Genomic DNA, 23,549 nt, shown 5'->3' with positions numbered 1-23,549 from the left:
TTTTTTTTCGATACGAGTTGCATACATAAATACCTTAGGTACCTACCTAAATGTCTCTCTGATGTTTTATCATCTACCGTTTCTCTAGGTTCTTACCAAAGGATGCTGACTTCGTCATATTGTCTTATTAATAATAGCGCGTGAGATTTTAGAGGTGAGTAGTAATACAGCAGGAAGTAAGAGAATGCCGTTCCCCACCTGCCTTCCCTCCGGGTTGATCCCTCGGACAATCTCAAAAGCGCTACGATTCTATAATAACCCCACTAACACCGCCCACGTCGCTTCCTACGCTTGTGCCTGTACAGCTGTCCCGCTCTCCTATAAAATCTCACCCCGCCAAAACCGCCAAAATAAGGGTCTTTCTACCTTAACACAACCGCCGAATCTTTTACCTCTACCAACATCATCTACCGCTGCACGACGACGCTTCCAAACTACAATGGCCGCTAACAAGGAATACGTACTCCTCGCTTTGGAGAACCCTCTTCTGGGTGAGTAAAACCTGAATTTTATACAAGTGCAGCACAATTAGGCGTCTAAGAGGGGTGAGGGTTGAGGGGTGAGGGGTGAAAGTTGAGCTTTGGTCAGGAAATGCACCGGAATAGTGTATAAGCCAGAGCAACAACAGAGCTACAACAGAGCTACTCTTGAAGCTTCTAATTCTATAAGAGGCTATACTTGAAGTACAGCTTCAGTTTACCCAGGAAAAGCGAATTGTGTAGCACATGGAATTCTCTATAGTTTCGTGTTCTTCTCATGGACACTAACCCCCACGACCGCTTCGGCCGAGTTTAAGCTGACATATTTCGGGGCCGATCTCAGATATCCAGGCCCAAGGCAATGAGGAGCTCCTCAAGAAGTACAACCTTAAGGCCAATGATGCGATCCTGGCCTCTCCCGAACACATCCCTATCTACGAGGAGCTGCTAAACAACTACGATGCCAAGCTGATTGCTGGTGGTGCCGCCCAAAACACCGCCCGTGGAGCTGCCTACATACTCCCGCCTAACAGCGTCGTCTACCTTGGTGGTGTCGGCAACGACAAGTACGCTGACATCCTCCGCGATGCCGTCAAGCAGGTCGGCCTGAGGGTCGAGTACCGCGTCGACCCCAACACCCCCACCGGCAGGTGCGGTGCCATCATCACCGGCCACAACAGGAGCTTGGTCACCGACCTTGCTGCCGCCAACCTCTACGACATTGACCATCTCAAGAGCCCTAAGATCTGGGAGCTCGTTAAGAACGCCGAGTTCTACTACGTCGGTGGTTTCCACTTCACCGGTACTTTCACTCCCTTTCCCTAACGCTTGCATAGCCAGCGAGCAGATAGACAGACGGAATTAACTAACAACCCGCAGTCTGCCCCCCTGCTATCCAGGCCCTCGGCGAGGAGGCTGCCGCCAACAACAAGACATTCATCGTGAACATGAGCGCGCCCTTCATCGCCGAGTTCTTCAAGGACCCGCTAGACGCATCGTCCCAATACTGGGACTACGTGATCTGCAACGAGTCCGAGGCTGCTGCCTACGCGCGCTCGCACTCCCTGCCTGTTGCCGAGACTGACGTTGCAGGTATCGCCAAGGCCCTTGCCAACCTACCCAAGGCCAACACCAAGAAGCCTCGTGTCGCCGTTATTACTCAGGGTACCCTACCTACCATTGTTGCTATCCAGGGCCAGGATGAGGTCAAGGAGTTCCCTGTCCACGCTATTGATGCTTCTAAGATCACTGACACCAACGGCGCTGGTGATGCCTTCGCTGGTGGTTTCGTCGCTGGTCTCGTCCAGGGCAAGTCCCTCGAGGAGAGCGTCAATATCGGCCAGTGGCTCGCACGCCTGAGCATCCAGGAATTGGGTCCTTCGTAAGTAATTTCTATCTACCCACTTCTTACCCTCGTCCTTTGTCATATATCACATTTTCTCCGGGTACAATTCATAATGTAATTCACGTCTTTTCTGCTGGATAAATCTTAAAGAATAAAAAACGCCCCCTTTCTTATTATATCGGAGAACCATTGCTAACGAAGGCTACAGATACCCCTTCCCCAAGCAAGCCTACCAACCCTCGTAAATCACCTTCCTCCTGAGACAGCAGTGAAAGAAAGAGCCTGTCAATACCAACAATACCCCGGTGGCAACACCAAACAGCTTTGTCGTTACTCAACTTGGCGCAAAGGACGGCGTTCTCGGGAAGAAAATTAGGATAGGGAAAGGGTAGGTAGAAAGATATATATTGCTTTTCAACAGGCGGTGGGGAGGATCCATTTACTGCATTTGCAAAAGCGAAGCGAAATGAAAAAAAAGATGGGATAGGAGAACGCGGGCCATCTTCCTCTATCTTTTTTTTTCATCTGCTGGGTTTCAACAACTGGAGGACATCATATTTTCTTGTCTTGTCTCTTGTTGTTTCTGTGCATCATCATTAAATTTGCTTCCATCATATAGCTAGAGAGCTAGCTGTATGATTGGTGGTGGCTGGCATTATCGTGCTGGCCCCTGGCCATCGGGATGTCGATAGTGGCCTTTGGTATACATACATTAGCTAGATAACTAAGCTATGTTCTACGATCAGATGATATGAATGCATGAATCTGTAATGGATTGATGTGAATGAAATTTGCAAGATGTTATAACAGATACCAACAATGCTCGATTCCTGGCATGCAGGGAATCGTGGATAGAGAATGTATCTGAAAACCGTAGGTATAGAAGATTTCCCGTCTCGCTCCAACAATCATCGACAATCATGTTCCTAGGTCAGGTTATAGTGAGGCTCTGCAAACTGGGACGATATTCTCTAAACAGGCTGTGTAATCTATCATTTTTTTTTATATACAAAACTAACAACAATCGTCACGGCAATCATTACTAGAAACTATCTTTAACACACGGCCAAGACCATTATATTCTCTATTATGCCAGTAAGTCCCCACGGCGAAGGATACGAAGCTAATCGCGAGGTAAGACTCGCTACAGACGGGGAAGTAATCAAATATGAAATTAAGCAGGCCCTGGCGGGGGGACTGTATCACATTTCCTGCTGTGTAGAAAATACGGAAGTAACCAAGAACGACGTAGCAACGTGTGCGTTTAATCGGGAAGAACATGCCGTGTTACGAGAGCTTAGAGTCTATAATATAATCTATTAGAATCTCTGTTTTAAAACACTTGCGTATATGGAATAGCACTTACCCAGCGATCACCACAGTGAGGTGATCAGCTTCCCAAACACTGATTTTTTTTTTGTTCAAGGGTTTAATACGTTCCGTCCTCGAATTCCTCGTCTTCGACTCTGGCTGATTTCCCCGTAATATGATTATGAACATTACAGGTAATAGCTTGAGTCGTAACGAGGATGTGACATGCTGGGTAAGCTGTACTGGATCTCGAACAGACGTAGAAGGGTACCGAAAAAGAAGACATATATGAAGAGCGCTGAACTCATTCTTTGCTCGCTTGATCATTAATGACCATAAAAAAAGGTTATGTCGCTGACGACGCAAGTTTCTCATGTTTTTGCCTACCATTCTTCTCCATAAGAGATATTAGGCCTCCCGCCCTCAAGCTGGATAACATCCGTCGTCTCACTGTCTGCTCGTCGGGCCCATTGTCCGCGCCTTTGGGGTCGCATTCTTCTTAGCAATGGCGTACCCGAAAGGTAAGATGTCATGGAGAAATGGCCGTCTCATTCTGTACCACCTACTAGATGTTTCAATGTGCCGCCCGTAGCAGCACGAATACTGTGATCGTCGACTCTTTCAACTGTACCAAATTATCGCCAAGGTGGTTGAAGGATGCTGGTCAACATACCCTTGCAACCGTCGGGGAGGATGCATGAATAGGGTATGTCTTAGAAGTAAGAGAGGTCCTATTACATAGACATAAGACTCTTGACCTACGGTCTAGTCTACTGCAAATCGGTATCCGGGAACACGGTTTTTAAAAGTGATAAGGCGTGGAAGAGACGATAAGATTGAGCTTGTTCTTTCGTAATGTTTCCTAGGAAATTCTCACTAATCGTAGTCCGCTTTAGTTATTAAAAGTGGGCATGACAATATCCCAATGGAAGCCATCACTTAGGGCGCTGTTTTTTATTTTTAAGCATTGTAGATCCCAAGAGCTGGTGGTCATAATCATAAGAGTCGCCCTCGGTGCCTAGAGCATTCTTAGCTTGATTTCAGTAGTGCGTAGAGTCATCCCTACTGTTGGATCCCGCACCAAGACGGCCGAACGGGGCACTGGCATTATAGATGCCGTTAGACAAGACCATGTTAGGGGGGCCACCTAGAGGCGCGGCAGGAGTACCACCATAAAGGCTACTCGGGTGCGAAAAGGCGAATGTCGATCCGCTTCTCGCAGGTTCCTGGAGCCAAGGAGATTGTGGTTGCTGGACTGCGGTAGGAGGGCCAGGTGCCTTACGTCTGGATACTGGGACCTGGGCGCTTAAAGCTAATACGGCCCCCGGCTCGACGCCAGCGGGGCTCGAGGCATTCGGGGGATAGCTGTGAGGGTCTTGAAATCCACCATATGTTCCGATTGACTTGCCGGACCAGTTTGGTCCAGGCGAGCTTTGCAGATTAGACATAGCCGCAAGTTGACTAGCAGAACGTTCCATGGAACTTGAGCCAATGTTAAGTCCGAGATTGCTCAAGTAAGGCGAGTTGGACCCTGGGGCAAATGGCGAACCTGACGTTCCGGGTGTAGATCCCCGGGCCCCTAAATAGGGGCTAGGAGCCACGCGGCTCGCAAAATTATCCGACGACTGCATATCATTGGGGACTAATCCGTGCTGTGCATAAAGAGTAGATGTCAAACTGTCAAGAACGGCAGCTCGCGATGCTTCGAGCGAGTCGCGAGAGCCTTTTGTTTCATGACGATTGAGAGCCGGCGAAGGTGCCATGGTTATTCCTAGCTTGCCATAAACTTGAGCTTGATGTGAACCAGTAGCTAGACCATTGAGATAAGAAGATGATTCGAGGCTGTCCGATTGACCGTGAGCACTCCTAGGTATATAATCGCCATCAGGGGGCAATTGGTTATTAGATTGACTGCTTGAACGGTGCGGAGTCGGCTTATAAAAATAACCCCATGGAAGACTAGGGATAGTCTTAGATGCCGGAGAAGGTTGTGCAGAAGTATGCTCAGAATTAGCGCCTAATTGACCGAAGACCTCATTTGCTGTAGTAGTATTCATGCCGTAACTTGTATCAGCCTGGGTCTGACTCGATTGAGGCCTGCTGTCTTCAGTTGGATCCAGAAGCTTATTTACCATGTTGACCATTTCACTATCTCCGCTCAAATCTGTATCTAGAAGTGAAAAAGGGGCTTGTTCGTCGACCGACTTCCCTTTATCAAGTCGATGTTGTGTCTTGAGGTCTATATCACTATTATCGTCGTAAGATTGTTTTGCATCCGCCGTAGCGATATTTGGGGTTGAAAACTCCAAGTCTTTCTGTGTTAGATCCTCAGGCTTGGCTTTCGTGTTGCCAAGCTTAAGCTTGTTCACCATACGTAACATGATCGCTTCGCCGACGGGAACTCGCTGAGAAGGTTCGTCAGTAAAATCCCAGCACTCAACATCTCGTCCCTCGTGCTGTTTAAGAGACATGACGAGTGAGCAACCCGAACTTTCTGCCAACAGAACACCACAATACACGATGTCTCTAATACGCCAAACCGCTTCCGTATCAGGTCGGTATTGGCAGCCAGAGGCCCTTTGACGGGGCTTGCGAGACTTGGGCTTTTTCGGTGAGCTTGGGCCCAGCAAGTCTTCCAATTGTGTGAATAATGGCAGATTCTCATTGGCAAACGGTCTAAGCCCAAGAGCCTCGACATCTTCCGGTAGTAGATACTTGGACGTGGCTGTGACCGCAACTTGATCGATGATCGCGTTGAGTAAAGTCAGCGTATCACTGAGGAGTCCGTATACGTCACTGGCATATGGCTCTAAGAATTCTCGGTAGCTGTTAATATCGGCCTGAGAAACGTAAATCCATGAGATGTAGAGACGGATAAAAGGGAGAAGCCGCGTTAAAAGCTGACTAAAGTAGATAGGACTCTCAGCACTGTCACGGTTCTCGCTTTGCTTCTCGGAAGCCGGAGACGTTGCAGATTCATTCAGTAAAGCCGCCTTTAGAACTCGAAGGAGAACCACAAATGTACGGATATTGAATCTCAATAAAAATTGGGCAGATTGGGAGCCTTGTATTGTCCAAGCAGCTTTTGGTTGTAGTCAGCATATAAGTCAACAATAACTGAAATATCGACCCGGCAAACTCACCCTTTACTTTCTCTAGAGCAACGTCATATGCCGCGATGTTGATGAATGTCATCCTGCGTAAGATGGCGTCGTCGGGGTTAGATTTGATTGTCATCTCTATGCGATGTAGCACTTCTTCTTCTAACTCAGACTGCTGAGAAAAAGGCTCTCCTTGGAAGAAATACGCATGTAGTCGGAGGAACCAGGTAATCATAGTCTCATTTGGATCTTTTGGCCCCTTGCGAGCAGTAGAAGGATTTTCCAAGCCCTTGAATTCTCGCTCAAGGTTAGTAATCCCTAGTTGGTGCGGCCTCGCGATGCAAATAGAACGGTGAAAGTGATAGACAATATCGAGATGCCGGGCTTGAAGTTGATATAGTACGGCTAATTGGTGGTGGGCAGAGCCGTCATCGGGGTCAATGGCGTTTGCTAGACCGTAATACTCCAAGGCTTTATCGAAATTCGTACTGGAATTCGAAAGTTTCTCGGTCATCTGACATCGATACCTGACCAAGTCACCGAGGTGAACCAGAGTGATCTGACATGATTTCAGAATCATTGCGCGAAGCCGAGACGGAGGTGTTGAATCGGGAGGGGGAATCGCTTCCGGTTCGATATCTGTACCATATGCAACTTGGTGAAGTTGCGGGATATAGAACCGCCCAGACAATCTTTGAATATAGACACGGTAAAACGATTGGGACGTCCTCAGAAATGCCCGGTACTGTTTCTCTAGCTTCCGTCTCACAACAACTTGATTCTGTGCCAAGAGGCGGCTCATAACCTTTCGGTACTCTCCATTAAGAAAGGTGTGAGCATGCCATAGAAAGTGCTCAACATTCTTACCGGCTGCATACTCGAAATCATGGTTGATGACGTTCATACAAGCTAGACGGAATCTAGAGCAACGATGGTGTTAATATCTTCCGGTAGTAGTAGTAACACGGAAGGGGAGTTCATACTCAGCCATCGTCTGCTCAACTTCATCGAAAGCGGATGTAGTGTTCGTAGTTCCGCGTTCTTTCTTCAGGCTTGATATCTTTGCCATTATATCAGTGCGGATCTTCTGGGCGTCCCTGCCACGGATGTTAATGCAAAAACCAAAACTGGCGCATCTGACAAACATAGACATACCCCCAGCTCGCTCTGGCTTTGTCTCGCGGGTTCTCCATTGTGGACGAAGACGGGTTACGATCCTAACGTATATGCGATGTCGAAGCGTGGTATAATAGCGCTATTAAGTCACCGTCGCTCTAGGGCGCGGGGTTTGGGTTTGACTGGGAAACTGTTGCGACAGCTCACAGCCGGGAAGCAGGATCACACGAACTCGAACCGGACATGAGGATGCGGCGGATATCCATAATTTGAGGCGTGCGACGAGAGGCAACTGAGGCGCGCCGTACAAGATGGGGCAAAGGTAGCTTTCTCGGAGTATGATATAGGGTACATTTGCGGATAGTTGTTAAGAGAAGGGAAACCTCGTAGAAGAGATGTCCAGCACTAAGAATTAGACGATCAAATAACTAGTAGAATTAAAGTTAGGAAATCGTAGGCGCAGACAGAAGCACGGGTAAATACTACGTCTGCGACTAAGAACGAGAGCGTCTTATAGACCAGGGCGTCTACCGGGTATACAGGAACCTATGGTAAGGTTAAGGGGAAAGGCGTGAAGGTGAGGAATGAATGGATGGAGGGTGAGGCGACTGAATGGGCTCATAAAGTTGTAGTGTAGATCGTAAAAATGCTGGGAGGGTCGGCGCACGCCAATGATGTGCTAAAATCTGCGAGCCTGCCCAAGGACCGATGTAGTACAGACAGGCAGGGCTACATAACATGAGGTACCCAGTAAATATTGAACCTTAAAAATGTACCTTTCTGGATGTATTATACAGTTAGGTATAGTAGGTACCTACCTCATAGCACCTAGGCAGACTGGCAGACCCCTCGTTGCTAACCCCGGATTAGTTTAGGGGTCCTTTTGGCACATTTACATTTTGAAGGTACCTTAGGTACCTTGTACGCTTGCAGCCACTGAGCTTGGATTCACAGGCCGTTAGACCCTGTCCCTTCAAGTCCATGCGGCAGATCAATCAGATCAATCGTCTCTAACTCGCTGCATTCAGTCGCTAGTAAACCTTTTTTTAAGTTTTGAATTTCCCACTTGGCATTTTATGGAATCGACGAGTTACAGTTCAAAACTCACTGACCGCCTCCGTCAAGGTGGCATGGTGGCCCAAGTTTCTTCCATTGTCCACATTCGTCACCAAACTTTGTAACTTAGACTTTAATATATTGTGTGCTAATAAGTTTATTATGCCTTTGGTTATGTCTCTTTGGCTTTGAGTAACTATCGCTGCTATTTTTAATAACTACCATTCATTATCTACAAGGACCCACGAGTGATAAAGAGTTACCTAGGTATTCAAATCGTCAAGTCTCTTTCATGTACAGTACATCGCTTTTTAAACCCCACCAAGCGACTTTGATACTTACACAAACTTGACCTCATCTTCAAGACCGTCGACGACCAAGCAAGCGAAACTTCACGCTTGGCTGCTACCAAATTTCTTGGGTCACTAGCAACCGTCCCTGTTAATGTAAATTTACCCCAAATCTCTATATTAAGTCCACAACGCAAATATGAAGCGCTCACGCGAGCCTGAAGAAGACGAATTATCGTCGCCGGAACCTGAAGCTAGCTCGGACAAGATTTCGAATAGCGCAAGTCCACGAGAAGTTGAAAGACTTCCACCGACGAAAATCACAGAGCTTGACGAATCCGCCGTTGACGACGACAACAATACCTTCGTAATGAAGTGCTCTCTACCCCCGCACCGAGACGTGCTGTCGTTCAGGACGTATACGGAATATGAAGCACACCACAGCAGGACGCATATGAATCGATGCGTAGAATGCGGAAAGAACTTTCCATCCGAGCACCTATTGAATGTTCATATCGAAGAATGGCATGATGTCTTCGCCGCCGTGAAGAGGGAGAAAGGCGAGCATACGGTAAGTGTGCTCCCGGAGTCAACCCGGTTTATGCTTATGAAACTAACTATACTTTGGGTAGTATTCTTGTTTTGTCGAGGGTTGTGATCGAAAGTGTAGAACTCCTCAGAAGAGACGGAGCCACCTCATCGACAAGCACATGTATCCGAAGAATTACTTCTTTGGGATTACTAAGGACGGTGTCGATGGAAGGCAGTCGCTACTAATCGAATATGGGCATCGTCGACGAAGGTCTTCTACGGCAACCAACGGTAGCGGACCAAAAACAACAGGCCGAAGGCAGAGTCTTCGGCAAACGGACACAGCGAAGCCGGAAACGCAAGAGCCGAAAACAGAAACATCAAAAGTGACCTCTCCTCAGGCTGAAGTCCCAGATATGGAGATGGAGGATCTGGCTGGCGCTATGTCCGCACTCCAGTTTGTCCCCACGAGCATACGCTTTGGCCACAGGAAAGGAATAGCGGGATTCGCAAGACGATGATGTGACGAAAACAACGATAAATGAGGACACGAGAGCACGAAATTATGAGCATGAGCATGAACCCAACGACATCAACAGTAGCATTACATACGAATGATATTCTAGCCCGTGATAAATGATGCTTTCTGAATTGAGCCTTTAGTCTATTCCATTATCTTCCCTAGAAGCTCGTGATATCATGCAGTGAAACGGATCGCCCGTACTCCAATAGGTATAGTGATGCCGGAAACCAGTATGTAGAATGAACCCTAACGCCGTTATGCCACGAAGCCCAACCAGTGCATAAACTCAAAAACCATAATTTAATCGCTCGAAGCGCAACCTCTGCAGCCGCAGCTGACACATTGGACATCCTGCTCGTCCTTCAACTGGGCTTTGGGTACTCGGCAGACACACGTCGACTGGAAGTTCGTCTCCTTGGTCTGGATGCAGCGGAGACAGCATAGCTATTACAGATCCCAAAATCAGCAAGACGTTCCAGTTTAAACTTTACAACGTTGTGTTATACATACCTTCTCGTAACCCTGCTTCTTCCATTTAGCAATTAGCATAGCGTCAGCATACCCATTCTTAAGCAGCCAGTCGTACAGCTGCTTGCTGATAGCCTCCTTCTCGTAGTAGAGCTCGTAGACATATCGGCTTCGCTGATGGGAGATCTGGAAAATGGGCCATTGCGCCTGGTGCTTGGGGATGTTGTTCGTAGGCAAGTTCTGCGCGTCCTTCATCTTGATGTTGAAGATCTCGAGGTCGTCGCGGATGTCGTCGAACCCGGCTGGCGGCTTCTTGGATCGTGACGAGCCGAGGGATCTGACCGGTGGCATATTGTAATGATTGTATTGGATTCGGCGTTGGAAGGAAGCTTGAGTCGTATTCGTAAACTAGGTAGTTGTTCAATGCCCGACTTCTAACTTCTTGGAAAGTAAACAGTTCAACAAGGTAGTGGGGCAAGGCTGAGAATTACAAGAACGAAGCCTTCTTAGAAGTACCTAAATGTTGACCTCGAAATAGTACATGTACCTGACGCCACGCGATTATGCAAGATGACTAATAAGAGAAAATGCTCAGCGAAACTTAGTACGAGGTACTTAGGTACTTTTTAGTATAAGTGTGGCTCATGTGGCTAATGCAGCCCAACTTCCAAGGCTCAGTTCCCACCTTTCGCTCGAGACAATTACCTAGGAAGCTAAGAAGTTCGAATGAACTTCAACGCTAAGTCAAGGAGCATATCTCACCTATCATGGCCATAGCACCTACACAATTCGCGCGAACGACGCGGACATGTTAGTATATACCTCCCGCTTCCATTTTCCCATGCTAACATAGTCCATAGCGGCCAATTGGAACGACGCAAAGCGACGAGTCCTGGCGGCTTATCGAGAATGGATACGAGCGGTACGGATCTCCCCGGAGCGAATGCTTCATACCTATCCACAGCTGGAACGAAACACAGGGTGGTTACTTTGTAGGAGAGAGGCTTATACATGTTATTTTCTAGGCACCTGAAATCCAGACGATGTACTCGATTCCCTTCCCAGTCTCCGTCATCCGCACACGAATGCGAGAGGAGTTCGAGCGCCATAGGTTCGTCGACAAGCTACCGGTAGTCGATGTGCTCCTTGTGCAAAACAACGCAGAATACCAGGTCAGTCGATAGATAGCTCGATACACAGCTACGGGTACCGAGCGGGCTGGATATAAAATGAGGGGCGCAATATGTTCATATTAGGAACATTACTAATAGGTTTATACATTAGGAAACCATGAACTTCTGGAAGCAGACTACACATGTCATGTCTTATTTCAATAGCGAACACTTCCGAGGAGCCAACAGACTGCCGAACAATTTCATGCAAGGTTTCTTAGAGGCAAGTCTCTATTACGAGATCCCTCACATGGGAGCCTTCCCGCTAACAGTGCCTTAGGGTCGCAACTAGATATGGGTATCGTCCCGCTGTATTGTACATAGCAAGACCCGAAGTCAAATCCTAGACCTGAGAAAGTTGTTTGTCTATCATACTCCGAACGCCGCAAATGCCATATCCTCCATATTGTGCCAAGATACTCTTAACTAGTCTGAACTGCCTGTCTTCTCCTCTCTGCTTCTTCTTGCCTCTTGCGAGCCTGCTCCGGGGTTGCTTCGAACTTCTCTCGCTCTGTCCAGAATTCGTCGGCAACGACATCACAGAGGTCCTCTATGTCCTGGAGGCCTTTGGCCAACGCAGCAGCAGCAGTCGTCGTGTCTACAAGCAGTCAATACCGAATGAATGGAGATTGGTTCTCGGGAGATTTCCTACCGTATGTTTGGATTCTCAAGTTCATCTTGTCCTCGGAAGGATGGGGAATGGCGTACGCGCAGAATTCGACGTCCGGGCTATGATCATATTTAGTTAGTCGCTTTACTCCCGACAGAACAGAATATTAACGTACTTCTTCATGATTATATATCGCAGAGCATTGCCAAGTGTGTGACCCTCCTTCAGGAATTCGAAAGAAGCTGCCGTTTCAGATGATCCCGGTAGCTATGTGCAACATTTCGTTAGTGACTTGTTCCCTTCAGACCAGTATGTAGACATTCGAACGCACAATTCTAACTCGCTGGGGTTCCTCCTCTTCTTCTTCTTCCTCAACAGGGTCCTCATCGCCTTCCGATCCGTCCTCCTGCATGGCATCTCCGTTTTCCTCTTCTACGGGCTGTTGCGCCGAGGTGGGAGCATCGTCCATGGAGGTATCTACCTCCTCGGGCGCATCGTCGCGAGTCTTCGTTCTTCCAGGCATGGCGTACGATATTGTATTATTATATCAGGAGCAGTTGATATTTACGGGAGTAGTGAAAATGGTCGACGACTTATACCGACTAGACGCAACTTTACTGGTGAAAGTGTAGCGCTCAAGAATTTTGGCGGGGTCCGTTATTGGTCGAGCTCTGACGATAAAATTTAAGGTTAGCTATCACAGGGAAGACTTTGATTGGCTGACTAAGAGAATTGGGTCCGATGATTTTCCGGCCGTCCAGTTTACATAGTACCTCCTAGGTAGCCTCCAGCTATGGAATCTACATCATCACAATTCAAGAGTAACTTCAATATTTTCCTCAGCCTCTAGTATATTTCAACGAAATAAGCATACTTAATTTTACTAGTTCTAGTTAAAGAGAATATTCTATCCAGTTGCAAGCACGTAAACATTATTTTCACGCCGCCCATTCTCAAGACCTCGTTGAAATAGGGTCAATTCCATCTAACTAGATTAAAATATTCTTGCTTTCTGAGAAAAGGAAATTAGCATTTGATTAATACTCTTTCTAGCTATTAGAATATATAGTCCAATTTGCATCCAGCTCTAATTCATTACCATTACAATAGTCTTGAATAATGATGCTCATACATCAACATGTTTTGGCTGTATTGATGTTACTTGCTGGTTGTGTTCATCGCAGAGACTCGTACACGCCAAGATATCTTCGTATGCTTGGTCAGATATCTCCTTTTCAATCGGCGGTTGGAAACGACTATCCGGAGGGGTTTCCAGGGGCAATTCCGCTTTCACAGCCAATTTGATATGGATAGATTCGTAGAGACGACATCCGGCATAAATGTGGTCATAGTGCATGCCGTGGCAGACGATGGTGAGTTGTTCCAGGTTTACCAAGTGATGATTGATAATATATAATAGTTCCAGAAGCGCCAATTGGAAGGTTGGCCCATAATACGAGAAGTGCCACCCGAGCATCGAATTGCTGATAGCGATATGGCGGATATAAGCCATATCTTTCGGGCGAAGTTGAGACATGAAAATACTGAACCAATCTTTCGGGCATCCAAATGCCATACCTGGTCCAAAATAGAGCATATCTCTTATGGGATCAACAAGGCCTCCAATACCAAAACGTAGACTATATCGTTTCAGTGCCTCTTGTCGCGATTCTCTACATACGTGCAGATTGGCAGGGGTTTTGCACACGTACGTATAGTGAACTTCTTGTTTACGTAGTTTCAGCTGGGGTTTAACACGCTGTGTATCTTGAATTTCTATACAGCGTGGTAGTAAATTATATTCCCATATCATTAGCCGGAGTTCGATGGGAAGTTGAGGAAAAAAATGCTGCAACGTATTAGCGTCTATTTATACTTGGGCATCTTTAAGACTTACGAAGACTTGGAATCCGTCTCTCGGTGTTGGCTTTACGTCATGGGTAGCCTTTGTGAGCCGGGGTCTAATAAGAGATAGTATTTCGTGCATTGCTGATTAATATGGGATTCTGAAGTAGCGGGAAACGCAGAAGCCGAGCCGAGTAAGAGATAGAAATGTATAAGCTAAAAAGTTATCTGCAAGATGAACGACATAAGAGGGTTAGGTATTCAAACATTATATAGGTACTACTAAATTTATAACGCTTAACTTAGACCTACAGTCAGCCCGTAAAAGGGATAGAAGGTACTAACAAAGCAAATACAATAGACACTAAGTCACAGGAATAAGATCCTGTGTCCTTTCAACATGTAACAATTCCTAACAGTACAGCTTTAATTAACTAAGGAAAGATATCTTTAGGGTTGCGGAAGGCCTAGTCAGTAGGACTCGCAAGAATAGTACAACGTATCGAAAATTGTGAAAGAGACCGTCCAACCCACATGCGTCTTCGTCCAATTGTGACGCGTCAAGCTCCCGGATTAGATATTTTCAATTCAACCTGGAAAGCCCGGGAAATTAGAACCTCTTTCCAGCAATGGGTAGTTTAATACATATGTGTAGTAGAGCTACCAACCTACATGTAGGTTACTATGGGTTCCTGGAACGTGTATGTAGATCTTCTTAAGTTATACATAGGTACAGTCCGATCTGGCCATAACGAATCTACTCTATAACGAATTTTCTCCTTAACGAATTGATATTGGGTTTTTTTGAATTTTGTATGTAAAATAACGAATATTTTCATATAACGAATTTCGTTAGATTTCGTGATTAGTCACCACCTAATTCGTTATGAAAAAATAGAGTTAAACCGGTTTAGGAATGTCACTAAACCTATTTCGGCTTAAACTTTTATTAAATTTTATTAAATCAATATTTTAACCAGCACTTTTCTATTTTAGGTAGTAATGTGGTCTGTGCACTTATCTATTCCATAACGAATATTTACCATAACGAATTCGAATCGATGTTTTTTAAAATTCGTTATGGCCAGATCGGACTGTAACTACTGCCAAGAATGTTCCAAGTTTAGTGGGACTAACTAGTGTAGAAGGATCTACCAAACCCGACAGTTCGGATACGGCAGTTTGAAGCTTATTAGACAGGTTGACAGGGAACGCAAACCCCTCCCTCCTTTTGTGATATCATAAACTTACAGGCTCAAGATGTATAAGATCCGAACAGTCTTGACTATAAGGAATGATTAAAATGTGCATTTAGCTAACGCATCATAGAACCCCAGGGTTTACATGCATTTATATAAATAAGGCGGCAGAAAAAAACTTTTAGCATATTTAAGTTCGGCGTTCCTATAATTTCAATAGGAATAATGTGAATGTCATTCCTAATAAACCAATTCCTAGGAATCGCACAGATCAAACCCAACATGATCGACAGGTCGCAGCGTGATCTACGGGTTTACACAGTAGGACTTATGTCTTAGGCAGCCATTCAAGTTATTATTTCGCCTGTAATATCGCAGAATGTGGTTGGTCTACGCCGTGCCGCGCTGAGGTAGAATCTTGGTAAGACCAGGAATAAGACTCCTACGGAAGCGGGACGGCGCAGAACTCTATAGATCCTTCCGAGCACCCTTACCCCTTATCCCCGCAGAATTCCCTCCGGATGTTCTGCATTAGCCCATCCAGACGGCCGGCCGGTCCAGGACTTTATCAAAGCAGATAATTGCCCTAAGCGCAAGCGCTTGAAGAAAATTGACATCTTCCAGCCAATTCCGTCTTCGACCTAGATAATACTTCGCAGGGGTGAATTCCCATGGTAGTAGCGAACGGTGACATACATTGGCGCCGGCCCTCATGATTGGCTATAGTGGTGCCGGACGTCCACTTCCCCGAACTCGTAAGCGCCCGCGAAGGTCTAAATTTGGGTGTCTCGGGGCCAATCTACGATAGCCCGAACCCAAGTATGCCTCTTAGGCCCCGGCCTCAGGTCAATCACACGCGTCTAGCATGTGCGTGGGCGCATCGCCTTCCACGATTAATCTCCCGGGCAGAGCTGGATATGTATGAGGGTATCACCCGGAGTACTATCCTTAGCATTGCGCATGGCTACAAGCGCTCAAAGGGACCACGAGACTAGGTCTAGACGGGATGGCTTCATCAACTATAGTCGAATGGTTGAAGGCGTATATTCATTCATATTCGTCGCATTTCGCCTTCTCATCAGGTTTGTTAAGTTGTCTCTTTTCGACATCTCATTTTCTCATTGAAGTTGCTTGTCTTTGGACTTATCCATTTCCTTTTTTGGTCACTTATTTCCCTTTCTCTATATTGTTTCGCTTCGTTTGATCATATTCATATTTATCTCTATTCCATAGTCAACATTCTGTGAAGGTTGAAAACGGATAATCGCCTATATTTCTTTTTCGCTCTCTCTCCATCTCTATCTATCGTCACCATGTCTTCCGATAACAAGGGCCGTATCCCCACGCCTTACTCGGACGTGGATCCTCAAGATCACCAGTACCAGAGACATGTGAAGAAACTTCGTCTTGTTGATAGTGCTCGCATCGGTCTCACCGGACTGGCCCTCCTCTGCGGCCTGACCATCCTCGGAACTGCAGCCGATACCCTAGCTATATATAATGCAACACACCTCTCGAGCGATTATCACTTACCGTTGTGGCCTGACCAATTCGATCTCCGACCCACGGTGGCTCTCGTCGTTGGCAGCACTATTGTGGTCATTGCCAATATCGTATCTCTGCTATGTAGCAAAGTCAGGGTGGTAAGTACAACTTCATTAATAGATTCCCTTCGTCGTGAAATTGGGTTCGTGCTAAGAATCTTCAAGCTTCGCAACCATACCTCGGTTCACACGTCTCTTACTTTTGCTGCGCCCTTCGTTGGCTTTACGGCTGTCATGATTAGCATGATTTTCTTCTATGCTGTCAATACATCAGCCACAAATGATACGCTACAGAGCTGGAGTTGTCAGTGGGGATTTGCGAGCATGGGCGCGAAGCCGCACTTTGGCACTCTATGCAACGAAAGCCGGGTAGCCCTGTACCTGTCTGTTATATTAGTTCCTGTCGAGTTGATCGTCTTTACTGTCGCCGGCTATCAGTCGATCTTGGAGAGGAAGGCAATTGGTTTCATCCCGTCTCACAAGACTGGCAGTCCTGTACCATCAGCGTGAGACTCAGTGTGAGACTCAGTGTGAGACAAGGAGTGGACCTAACTAGCTCTCGACCTGCACGCAACCGCGGGCTAATGTCCTGCAATATGGAGACGATCCATGCATGCAGCATAGTTGTCGGAGACCGGTCTTGATGATAAATAAGGTGCGCAAGGAAAATGACTTACAAACGACCAGTGCAGAAGAGCTATGGTGGTAATCTGTATAACAGTTGTAACTTGTAATAGGCCGTCGCCGAGAAGTGGCGATGCAATAAACATTATCTGAAATTCTGAATCGATACTGCGGGTTGACGTTCTAGGTCATCTTGATTTGTGTATCCGGGATAGACTAATTGGTGTGATATCTCGGTTCTCGGTAGCCCACAATAACAATTAATTCGGATTTGGCCGCTACCCACTTGAGTTGGGTATAGGTATTAGGTGATAAAAAGAGTCTCGGATTCTCGGATACCTAATGCAAAGCGATAGATTAATACGGCTATGTATCATGTGGGCGGAAAGCTGCGGCTCTAGCTCTGCAACGTGTTTGTTTGCGATAAGACTCCAACTATAGACGACCCAACCCTCACTTATATAGATAGGAACCGTCATCCTAATATAATTGCGAGAACCAGCGATACTGAACGAGGGGTGGCCCGTGGGATTCCAAGTTATGGACCACCCTGATTTTCAAGCTTCCACCAAGGAATTATCTCGGCCGCTGGATGCAATGTCGCTTTCCTAATTGCTATCATCGATGGATAAGCGGATGCAAGCGACCAGAACGGGTTGCAGCGTTGTACGGTAATGCTGTGCGCCCATTGGCGTCGATTGTAGCCTTCCATGTCCTACCTAGATCCAGCCTGTCGTGTGCACCGTGTTACAATGGTCTGATAAGGATTCAAACGAATATGGCGATAGTAGTAGGTAGATGGGTTTTCGAAGGTTGAGATGGTGGGGGGAGATAGGAATATGAAGAGCCGGTGTCTATGAATAGAAAGTATATGTACTTTATGTAAGTTAGGTATTAATGATGTATCAATATTAACAGAGAATGTTGAATGATGTAGGTAAGCAATGTCAGTGCATAGTAGTAAAAGGGAGGTGCCACTATGTAATTCAACCACTCGGTACCTGCCTCATGCATCCTGACGACAGCCTGCCTTTGCTTGCTTTTGCCTGCCTTTGGGTAACCTTCCTTTAAGTAACCTTCCAGACGTTCCAACATTACATGAAGTTTTTACAAACGACCTCCATTAGGTTATTCCATGTTGCTTCCCCTTTCATCACCATTACTCCGTCGGAGTTCCAAGGTTCCTATGTGCCACTAGATCTTCAATTCGGCCGAATTAACTGAAATTAATCAAAGAACCTCAACCCTTTATAATATCTACCGTACCAACTCACGATAAAAATAGGAGCCAAGCTAGCTGGAGGCCACCCACTCAGTTTTTATCATACTATATTGTAGTACTGCTCCACGCTTACGGTCTACTTACGAGGGGAAAGATAAGGCCTAGATCGGTATCCCCTTCCCCCAAGCAGGGAGAACCAGTCCCCACGTCTTGTACAGCTCAGCGTCCAATACGAACATCACATGCGCTAGATCAATGCAAGACAATCTGCCCTACAAGCTGACAGGACACTATCCCAACTAGGAGACCCAGATTCACCTATAAGGCGTCGCACTTGGCAATACACAAAACAAGATCTGACAAGACTTGACAAGACTTATGCGCGCTATTGAACGCTCCAACGCTTGTACAACAATGGTTCGACCAGATTCTTTGCCAGCTAGGCTGCCTCGTATAAACCCGCCCTCGACGGGTAACAATTATCCTTTAGCTGTTTCTGATGCCCCTTCCACGCAGCGAAAAGGCCATTCCTCACGTTCTTCGAGAACAAATATCGTCGAAGGTAACAAAATGATGCGCAATATTGATCGGCCCCCACCAGGCGACCCAACCGGCAGTCGCAAGTCTCAAGTACATCCAGATCTTAGCAAGAAACGAAGCGCCTATTTTGAGAGTGAATTCGCAGCAGCTAACCGGGGCCCGGACCCAGTCAAGGCTCGAATACAGAATGAAGCTATTGTAATGGCAGATCTAAGGACAAACGTCATCGTGAGTTTATGTGTCTACTCCATCAACGTGACCTACTAATACGGGCCCCTAGATCAAAGACGAATTTTCTTTTATAACCGATCTCTCATACAACCTGTCCAACAGGTATCAGCGACCAATATCTTCAATCGTCATCAACTTGAACCACGGCTGCTGCATGATGTTTGGGGGTTCCTTCGACCCGGCGTACACCTTAACTATTCACGCGCTTCCGAGTCTCGTTCAGCCTACCACGAATAAGAGGAATGCGGCGCTCATTCAGCGACATATTCAAGAGACACTAGGTGTCATAGCATCGAGGGGCTATGTACGCTTCGTCGCTACCCCCGAGGAGAATGTTGCCATCGGGGGCAAAACAATTGCTGCTGAAATAAACGAATCTGGTAATGCCATGGCCGATGACAAGCCCGCCGAGACTAGAAAAAGTACCAAGTCAAACCGGAGGCTTGGTGTTAAGGTATATTCTTCTTTCCTCTTCCTTGGCTGCGTGGCTCAAAGTCGGCTTGCCTGACCGGTAACTAATATATTTGCAGTCTTTTGGGGGCTTCAGATCCGCCTCTATGACTGATCTTGCGAAGGTTCCTACGCCACCCCCGAGTACCTCAGACGAGACTACGCCCATCACGACCATTCCCGAAGTGCCCCCTACGCCGCCCGAGGACGACAAGTTGGGTGACTTAATCGAGCACAAGCCGGTCAAGACTGCACCACGTCGCAGAAGCCTAAGATTCGGTCTGTTTAGTGGGAAGACAGCGGTGTAATAGAGTAACGGTCACAACCGCTTATCAATTTTGTGACACTAAACCTTTTGGTTGAGATGGCCTTATTATATTGCGGCACCTGGTTGAATATTTTAGTTGCGTCGCAACTTTCATAATGCGACGATATCAAATACGGACCGGCGTATATTGCATCGCTTGGGGGAGGCATTGCACTGGAGTTTAGGAGGGAGGAACAAGCATTCTATCCCATGGAACGTGATATTATTGCTATGTTGTATGCTCGCGTGATGAAGTGCGATCGGTGTATGATTTATTAAGAAGCGAGTCCTGATAAGCTAATACCTAGGGTCGGTAGTCGATAGTCTAATGAGTATATCCCGCGGCAAAATATACCTACTTACCGAATCAATTAGATTCTGTCAAACTCCTTTACAAGGAGATCAGAGGTTCTTGTGTATTAGGATACGCTTCCGAGGCGTAGATGTTAGATATAGTGAGTGGAAGTGAGCGTCACTGTTTTACGTAAAACTCAAGAGAGATAACTAGGTACATAACTACATAAAATGAAATTGAGCTTACTAAGGTTGGATGGGTTGTGGTTTCTTGCTTGCCGGCTGAAATCGCATGGCTTCGGTCAGCTGATAACTGTCAGAGCAAAATTGCCAGCTGATAATAACTTCGTGCTCGTCCTCCCTCAACTCCACATTGTGCTCTATCTCTCACATTCGACACTATTATTCCCGATTCCCGCCTAGAGTGAAACGAGACTATATCTGAGCTCTATATCTTGAACGCGACAGAAATTTCTTCCATCTGCATCAATGATTTATGACTTTCCAGACTTTATTAGTTAATGATAATTCGACGCGAAACGGCCTTCATTCAATAAGTTCAATTCATTTCGTATTTCGGAATTGCAGCTGTTCCTTGGGAAGCCATCGACGTCGGCGGAATAGAGGTAGCTGAATAAGAATAACCTGACATCCTCCCGGTCTACCGAAACATCTTGCCGACGCTGTGCACAGCCGTGTTGCCTCATGATTCTCGTCGCTATTTATTGCAGCCACTAAAGAGCCTGTGCTACATAAAAGTCATCATTAGCGGTGCAACTGTTAAAGGTGAGTCAGCCCGTGCCAGCCCGTGCCAGCCTGTTGGTTTATGTTGATTTAATAACTAAGCGAGTCTATTCGTCGCTATATAGAAGCTGACTCAGAATCTCTCATTCCATAGGCTAGAGAGAAACTCAAAGCGGACAGACAACCCGCTTGCCGTCAGTACGCACGGTCATCTCTTTCTACATCTCGTCCATGTCGCCGGGGAAGAGGGGAGGTTAGGGTTACCGTGCGTTCATTGCCCAGCGTAACAGCTAGATCCCGGTATCTTATCTGGTTTCGTCCTCATCATGGAGGTGAGACATTGTCTTTTATTTTGTTTTTTTTAAAACCCTTTTCCCTACTTATTTCCTTGCTTACGAATTAAAACACCATCCGAGCTGGTATTGCCTAGTGGCACAGGAACACCGCCGCGTATCATCGCCGACACTTTTTCTTTTTCTTTTTTTCTTTTCGAGCAGGGTCGTAGATCCATCGACGGGTGCTCGTATCCAGTCAGCTCCTCTACCATTATATTCTCTTTTTCTTCTTCTCTTTCTTACCATGCCGCCTCTGACACGCAGTCATGATGTGCAGTGGTCATCCCGGTTCCAGATATATCACCCCTATTGTTATTTTTGTTGTCGTTAGGCAAACGTCAGGTATAGAGCCGGGTTTGCGGACGGGGAGATTATTATGACCTGATTACCACTTATCCGAGCTGTCTGAGCGGAATCCCCGAGCTGTTTAATTTGTACCACGGTAAGATCAGCAATGGAATCATCTCGCTCTTTATAGATTATCAGGAGCGATATGCCCTGTTTCGATCGAGCTGAACATTCTGGGTCCGTGACCTTTTTCCCGTTATGAAATTTAACGTATCCCCTGGTCGAAGCTGCCTACATGCAGCCACCCAGCCGTTGTTGTTTTTTTATCACTACGACCTTGCATTCCCGTCTCCTTGGATTCGGCAACCTCGTTTGCAGATTGGCTCGCAGGTCTCCTTTAAACATATCGACAAACGACGAGCAATGAACATCTGCCTGTTCGAATTTTGAGATTCGCATGAGATAGTTGCCTGCCCTCTTCGTGTCATTCAGCAGAGATGTACCTGGGAAAAATATTATGCCCGTACGAGGAGCGCATCCAGTCCAACCAGCTTGGTCCTTGATGTCTCCAAGCCATTATCATTCGCTCTAAAGCTTCAATTCATACCTCTTCGTTCTTGTTTGGCTCTTTGTGTTATCATTATGTCTTCTCGGCTTCGCGGTTTGGACGCGTTCGACCCCGATGCTGCCGGGGCACAACCACACGAGATACAATCTAGTCTTGCGCAACAGGCTCTAACACGTGTATATGAACAGGACCAAAGGCTACGGAAAAATGGATCGAGGGTGTCCGATCAGCCCCCGGATCTGTCATCGAAAGGGAAACCTAGGTTGCTCCTGATGGGGCAGAGAAGGTAAGCTATCGTATATCAAACGTTAGAGGACCGGGCTGATCCTGTTTTTAGGAGTGGTAAATCGTCGATATCGAGCGTGGTTTTTCACAAATTACCGCCGAGCGAGACTCTATTTCTGGAGTCAACTGCGCGCATCCAAAAGGATACCATGCCGTAAGAAGTTGCTTGCTTGATACACGTGATTTCTTCTTCTAATATAACCCTTTAGGTCTTTTATGGATTTCCAAGTGTGGGATTTCCCAGGTCAGATCGACATCTTTGATAATCCAACCTTCGACATCGATGCCATGTTTGGCGAGATAGGTGCCTTGATCTGGGTCATAGACGCTCAGGATGATTATCTAGAGGCAGTAGCCCGCTTGAATATGACTATACTAAACCTTCAACGGACGTATCCGAACATCAAAATCGAGGTGTTCATTCACAAAGTAGATGGATTATCAGACGACTACAAGTTAGATATCCAAAGAGATATCACTATTCGGATCCAAGACGAACTCTGCGATCACGGGTTTGAAAACGCGCCGGTCACTTTTCACTTGACTAGCATATACAACCATAGCATTTTCGAGGCGTTCAGCAAGGTGATTCAGAAGCTTATCCCTCGACTTGGTATACTCGAAGCGATGCTTACTAACCTCTGTCGCACTTGTCGTTTCGAAAAAGCCTATCTGTTTGATGTCTTGTCCAAGATATACATTGCGACCGACAGTGAACCCGCAGACATGGCAAGCTACGAAATCTGCTCTGATTACATCGACGTCATAATAGACGTCACAGAAGTATACGGAAGCTGGCCCCGTACTCAAAAGTACCGCGAAGCTCTGGAAGGCCCACCTTGGAACCAGAAGATAGAGGATCAGGTGGCCTCGGGATGTGCTGAGAGCTGCATGGTATTGAGCGACGGGAACAAGCCGATAATACTACGCGAGGTCGACAAGTACCTTGCACTAGTTGCGATCATGAAGGAGGACAGCTATGACAAGATGCCACTTGTCAACATGAATGTCGAGGTTGTCGTGCAGGGTGTGAAGGAGTTCTTCGAAATTACGAAGCCAAAATGAAGAAAA

General features: G+C 46.6%; 10 protein-coding genes across 10 annotated transcripts; 6 read left to right on the top strand and 4 right to left on the bottom strand.

Moving 5' to 3' along the window:
• The first annotated feature begins 9 nt into the window (after window positions 1-9).
• Window positions 10-2,569, top strand: F4817DRAFT_346540 (Ribokinase-like protein). The gene is made up of 4 exons (XM_049304414.1): window positions 10-491; window positions 823-1,281; window positions 1,359-1,860; window positions 2,033-2,569. Exons 1-4 carry the CDS (start codon window positions 185-187, stop codon window positions 2,067-2,069), a joined length of 1,305 nt encoding a protein of 434 aa, XP_049156295.1. The 5' UTR covers window positions 10-184; the 3' UTR covers window positions 2,070-2,569.
• A 1,281-nt stretch (window positions 2,570-3,850) lies between these two features.
• F4817DRAFT_210453 (uncharacterized protein) lies at window positions 3,851-7,641 on the bottom strand. Its single transcript, XM_049298678.1, has 4 exons — window positions 7,392-7,641; window positions 7,220-7,333; window positions 6,279-7,156; window positions 3,851-6,217 (listed from the first exon to the last, which is right to left on the bottom strand). The coding sequence occupies exons 1-4, from the start codon at window positions 7,427-7,429 to the stop codon at window positions 4,176-4,178; spliced, it is 3,072 nt and encodes a 1,023-aa protein (XP_049156294.1). The 5' UTR covers window positions 7,430-7,641; the 3' UTR covers window positions 3,851-4,175.
• An 820-nt stretch (window positions 7,642-8,461) lies between these two features.
• On the top strand, window positions 8,462-9,887 carry F4817DRAFT_346528 (uncharacterized protein). Its single transcript, XM_049304412.1, has 3 exons — window positions 8,462-8,702; window positions 8,774-9,269; window positions 9,331-9,887. The coding sequence occupies exons 2-3, from the start codon at window positions 8,898-8,900 to the stop codon at window positions 9,748-9,750; spliced, it is 792 nt and encodes a 263-aa protein (XP_049156293.1). The 5' UTR covers window positions 8,462-8,702; window positions 8,774-8,897; the 3' UTR covers window positions 9,751-9,887.
• F4817DRAFT_210399 (cell cycle control protein cwf14) lies at window positions 9,705-10,773 on the bottom strand. The gene is made up of 2 exons (XM_049298677.1): window positions 10,263-10,773; window positions 9,705-10,196 (listed from the first exon to the last, which is right to left on the bottom strand). The coding sequence occupies exons 1-2, from the start codon at window positions 10,569-10,571 to the stop codon at window positions 10,053-10,055; spliced, it is 453 nt and encodes a 150-aa protein (XP_049156292.1). The 5' UTR covers window positions 10,572-10,773; the 3' UTR covers window positions 9,705-10,052.
• Window positions 10,774-10,894: 121 nt separating this feature from the next.
• Window positions 10,895-12,190, top strand: F4817DRAFT_346526 (NADH dehydrogenase, alpha subcomplex, subunit 6). The gene is made up of 5 exons (XM_049304411.1): window positions 10,895-11,030; window positions 11,081-11,142; window positions 11,246-11,392; window positions 11,505-11,615; window positions 11,673-12,190. Exons 1-5 carry the CDS (start codon window positions 10,988-10,990, stop codon window positions 11,682-11,684), a joined length of 375 nt encoding a protein of 124 aa, XP_049156291.1. The 5' UTR covers window positions 10,895-10,987; the 3' UTR covers window positions 11,685-12,190.
• F4817DRAFT_346525 (RBP11-like subunits of RNA polymerase) lies at window positions 11,371-12,814 on the bottom strand. Its single transcript, XM_049304410.1, has 4 exons — window positions 12,334-12,814; window positions 12,178-12,269; window positions 12,045-12,121; window positions 11,371-11,990 (listed from the first exon to the last, which is right to left on the bottom strand). Exons 1-4 carry the CDS (start codon window positions 12,523-12,525, stop codon window positions 11,815-11,817), a joined length of 537 nt encoding a protein of 178 aa, XP_049156290.1. The 5' UTR covers window positions 12,526-12,814; the 3' UTR covers window positions 11,371-11,814.
• An 8-nt stretch (window positions 12,815-12,822) lies between these two features.
• F4817DRAFT_210322 (uncharacterized protein) lies at window positions 12,823-14,254 on the bottom strand. The gene is made up of 3 exons (XM_049298676.1): window positions 14,193-14,254; window positions 13,900-14,129; window positions 12,823-13,851 (listed from the first exon to the last, which is right to left on the bottom strand). Exons 2-3 carry the CDS (start codon window positions 13,987-13,989, stop codon window positions 13,129-13,131), a joined length of 813 nt encoding a protein of 270 aa, XP_049156289.1. The 5' UTR covers window positions 13,990-14,129; window positions 14,193-14,254; the 3' UTR covers window positions 12,823-13,128.
• A 2,011-nt stretch (window positions 14,255-16,265) lies between these two features.
• F4817DRAFT_210089 (uncharacterized protein) lies at window positions 16,266-17,486 on the top strand. The gene is made up of 3 exons (XM_049298675.1): window positions 16,266-16,689; window positions 16,756-17,245; window positions 17,312-17,486. Exons 1-2 carry the CDS (start codon window positions 16,360-16,362, stop codon window positions 17,098-17,100), a joined length of 675 nt encoding a protein of 224 aa, XP_049156288.1. The 5' UTR covers window positions 16,266-16,359; the 3' UTR covers window positions 17,101-17,245; window positions 17,312-17,486.
• A 1,364-nt stretch (window positions 17,487-18,850) lies between these two features.
• On the top strand, window positions 18,851-19,965 carry F4817DRAFT_318710 (Tautomerase/MIF; the record flags this gene model as incomplete). The annotated part of the gene is made up of 3 exons (XM_049300950.1): window positions 18,851-19,204; window positions 19,257-19,661; window positions 19,738-19,965. 3 exons carry the CDS (start codon window positions 18,851-18,853, stop codon window positions 19,963-19,965), a joined length of 987 nt encoding a protein of 328 aa, XP_049156287.1.
• A 2,302-nt stretch (window positions 19,966-22,267) lies between these two features.
• Window positions 22,268-23,543, top strand: F4817DRAFT_360711 (GTP-binding protein GTR2; the record flags this gene model as incomplete). The annotated part of the gene is made up of 3 exons (XM_049306311.1): window positions 22,268-22,479; window positions 22,531-22,632; window positions 22,688-23,543. The coding sequence occupies 3 exons, from the start codon at window positions 22,268-22,270 to the stop codon at window positions 23,541-23,543; spliced, it is 1,170 nt and encodes a 389-aa protein (XP_049156286.1).
• Between the last annotated feature and the right edge of the window lie 6 nt (window positions 23,544-23,549).

The sequence above is a fragment of the Daldinia loculata genome (assembly GCF_022478755.1).
Source record: "Daldinia loculata strain CBS 113971 unplaced genomic scaffold F4817scaffold_49, whole genome shotgun sequence".
NCBI classification, from domain to species: Eukaryota; Fungi; Ascomycota; class Sordariomycetes; order Xylariales; family Hypoxylaceae; genus Daldinia; species Daldinia loculata.
This window is presented reverse-complemented; position numbering and strand designations above follow the sequence as displayed.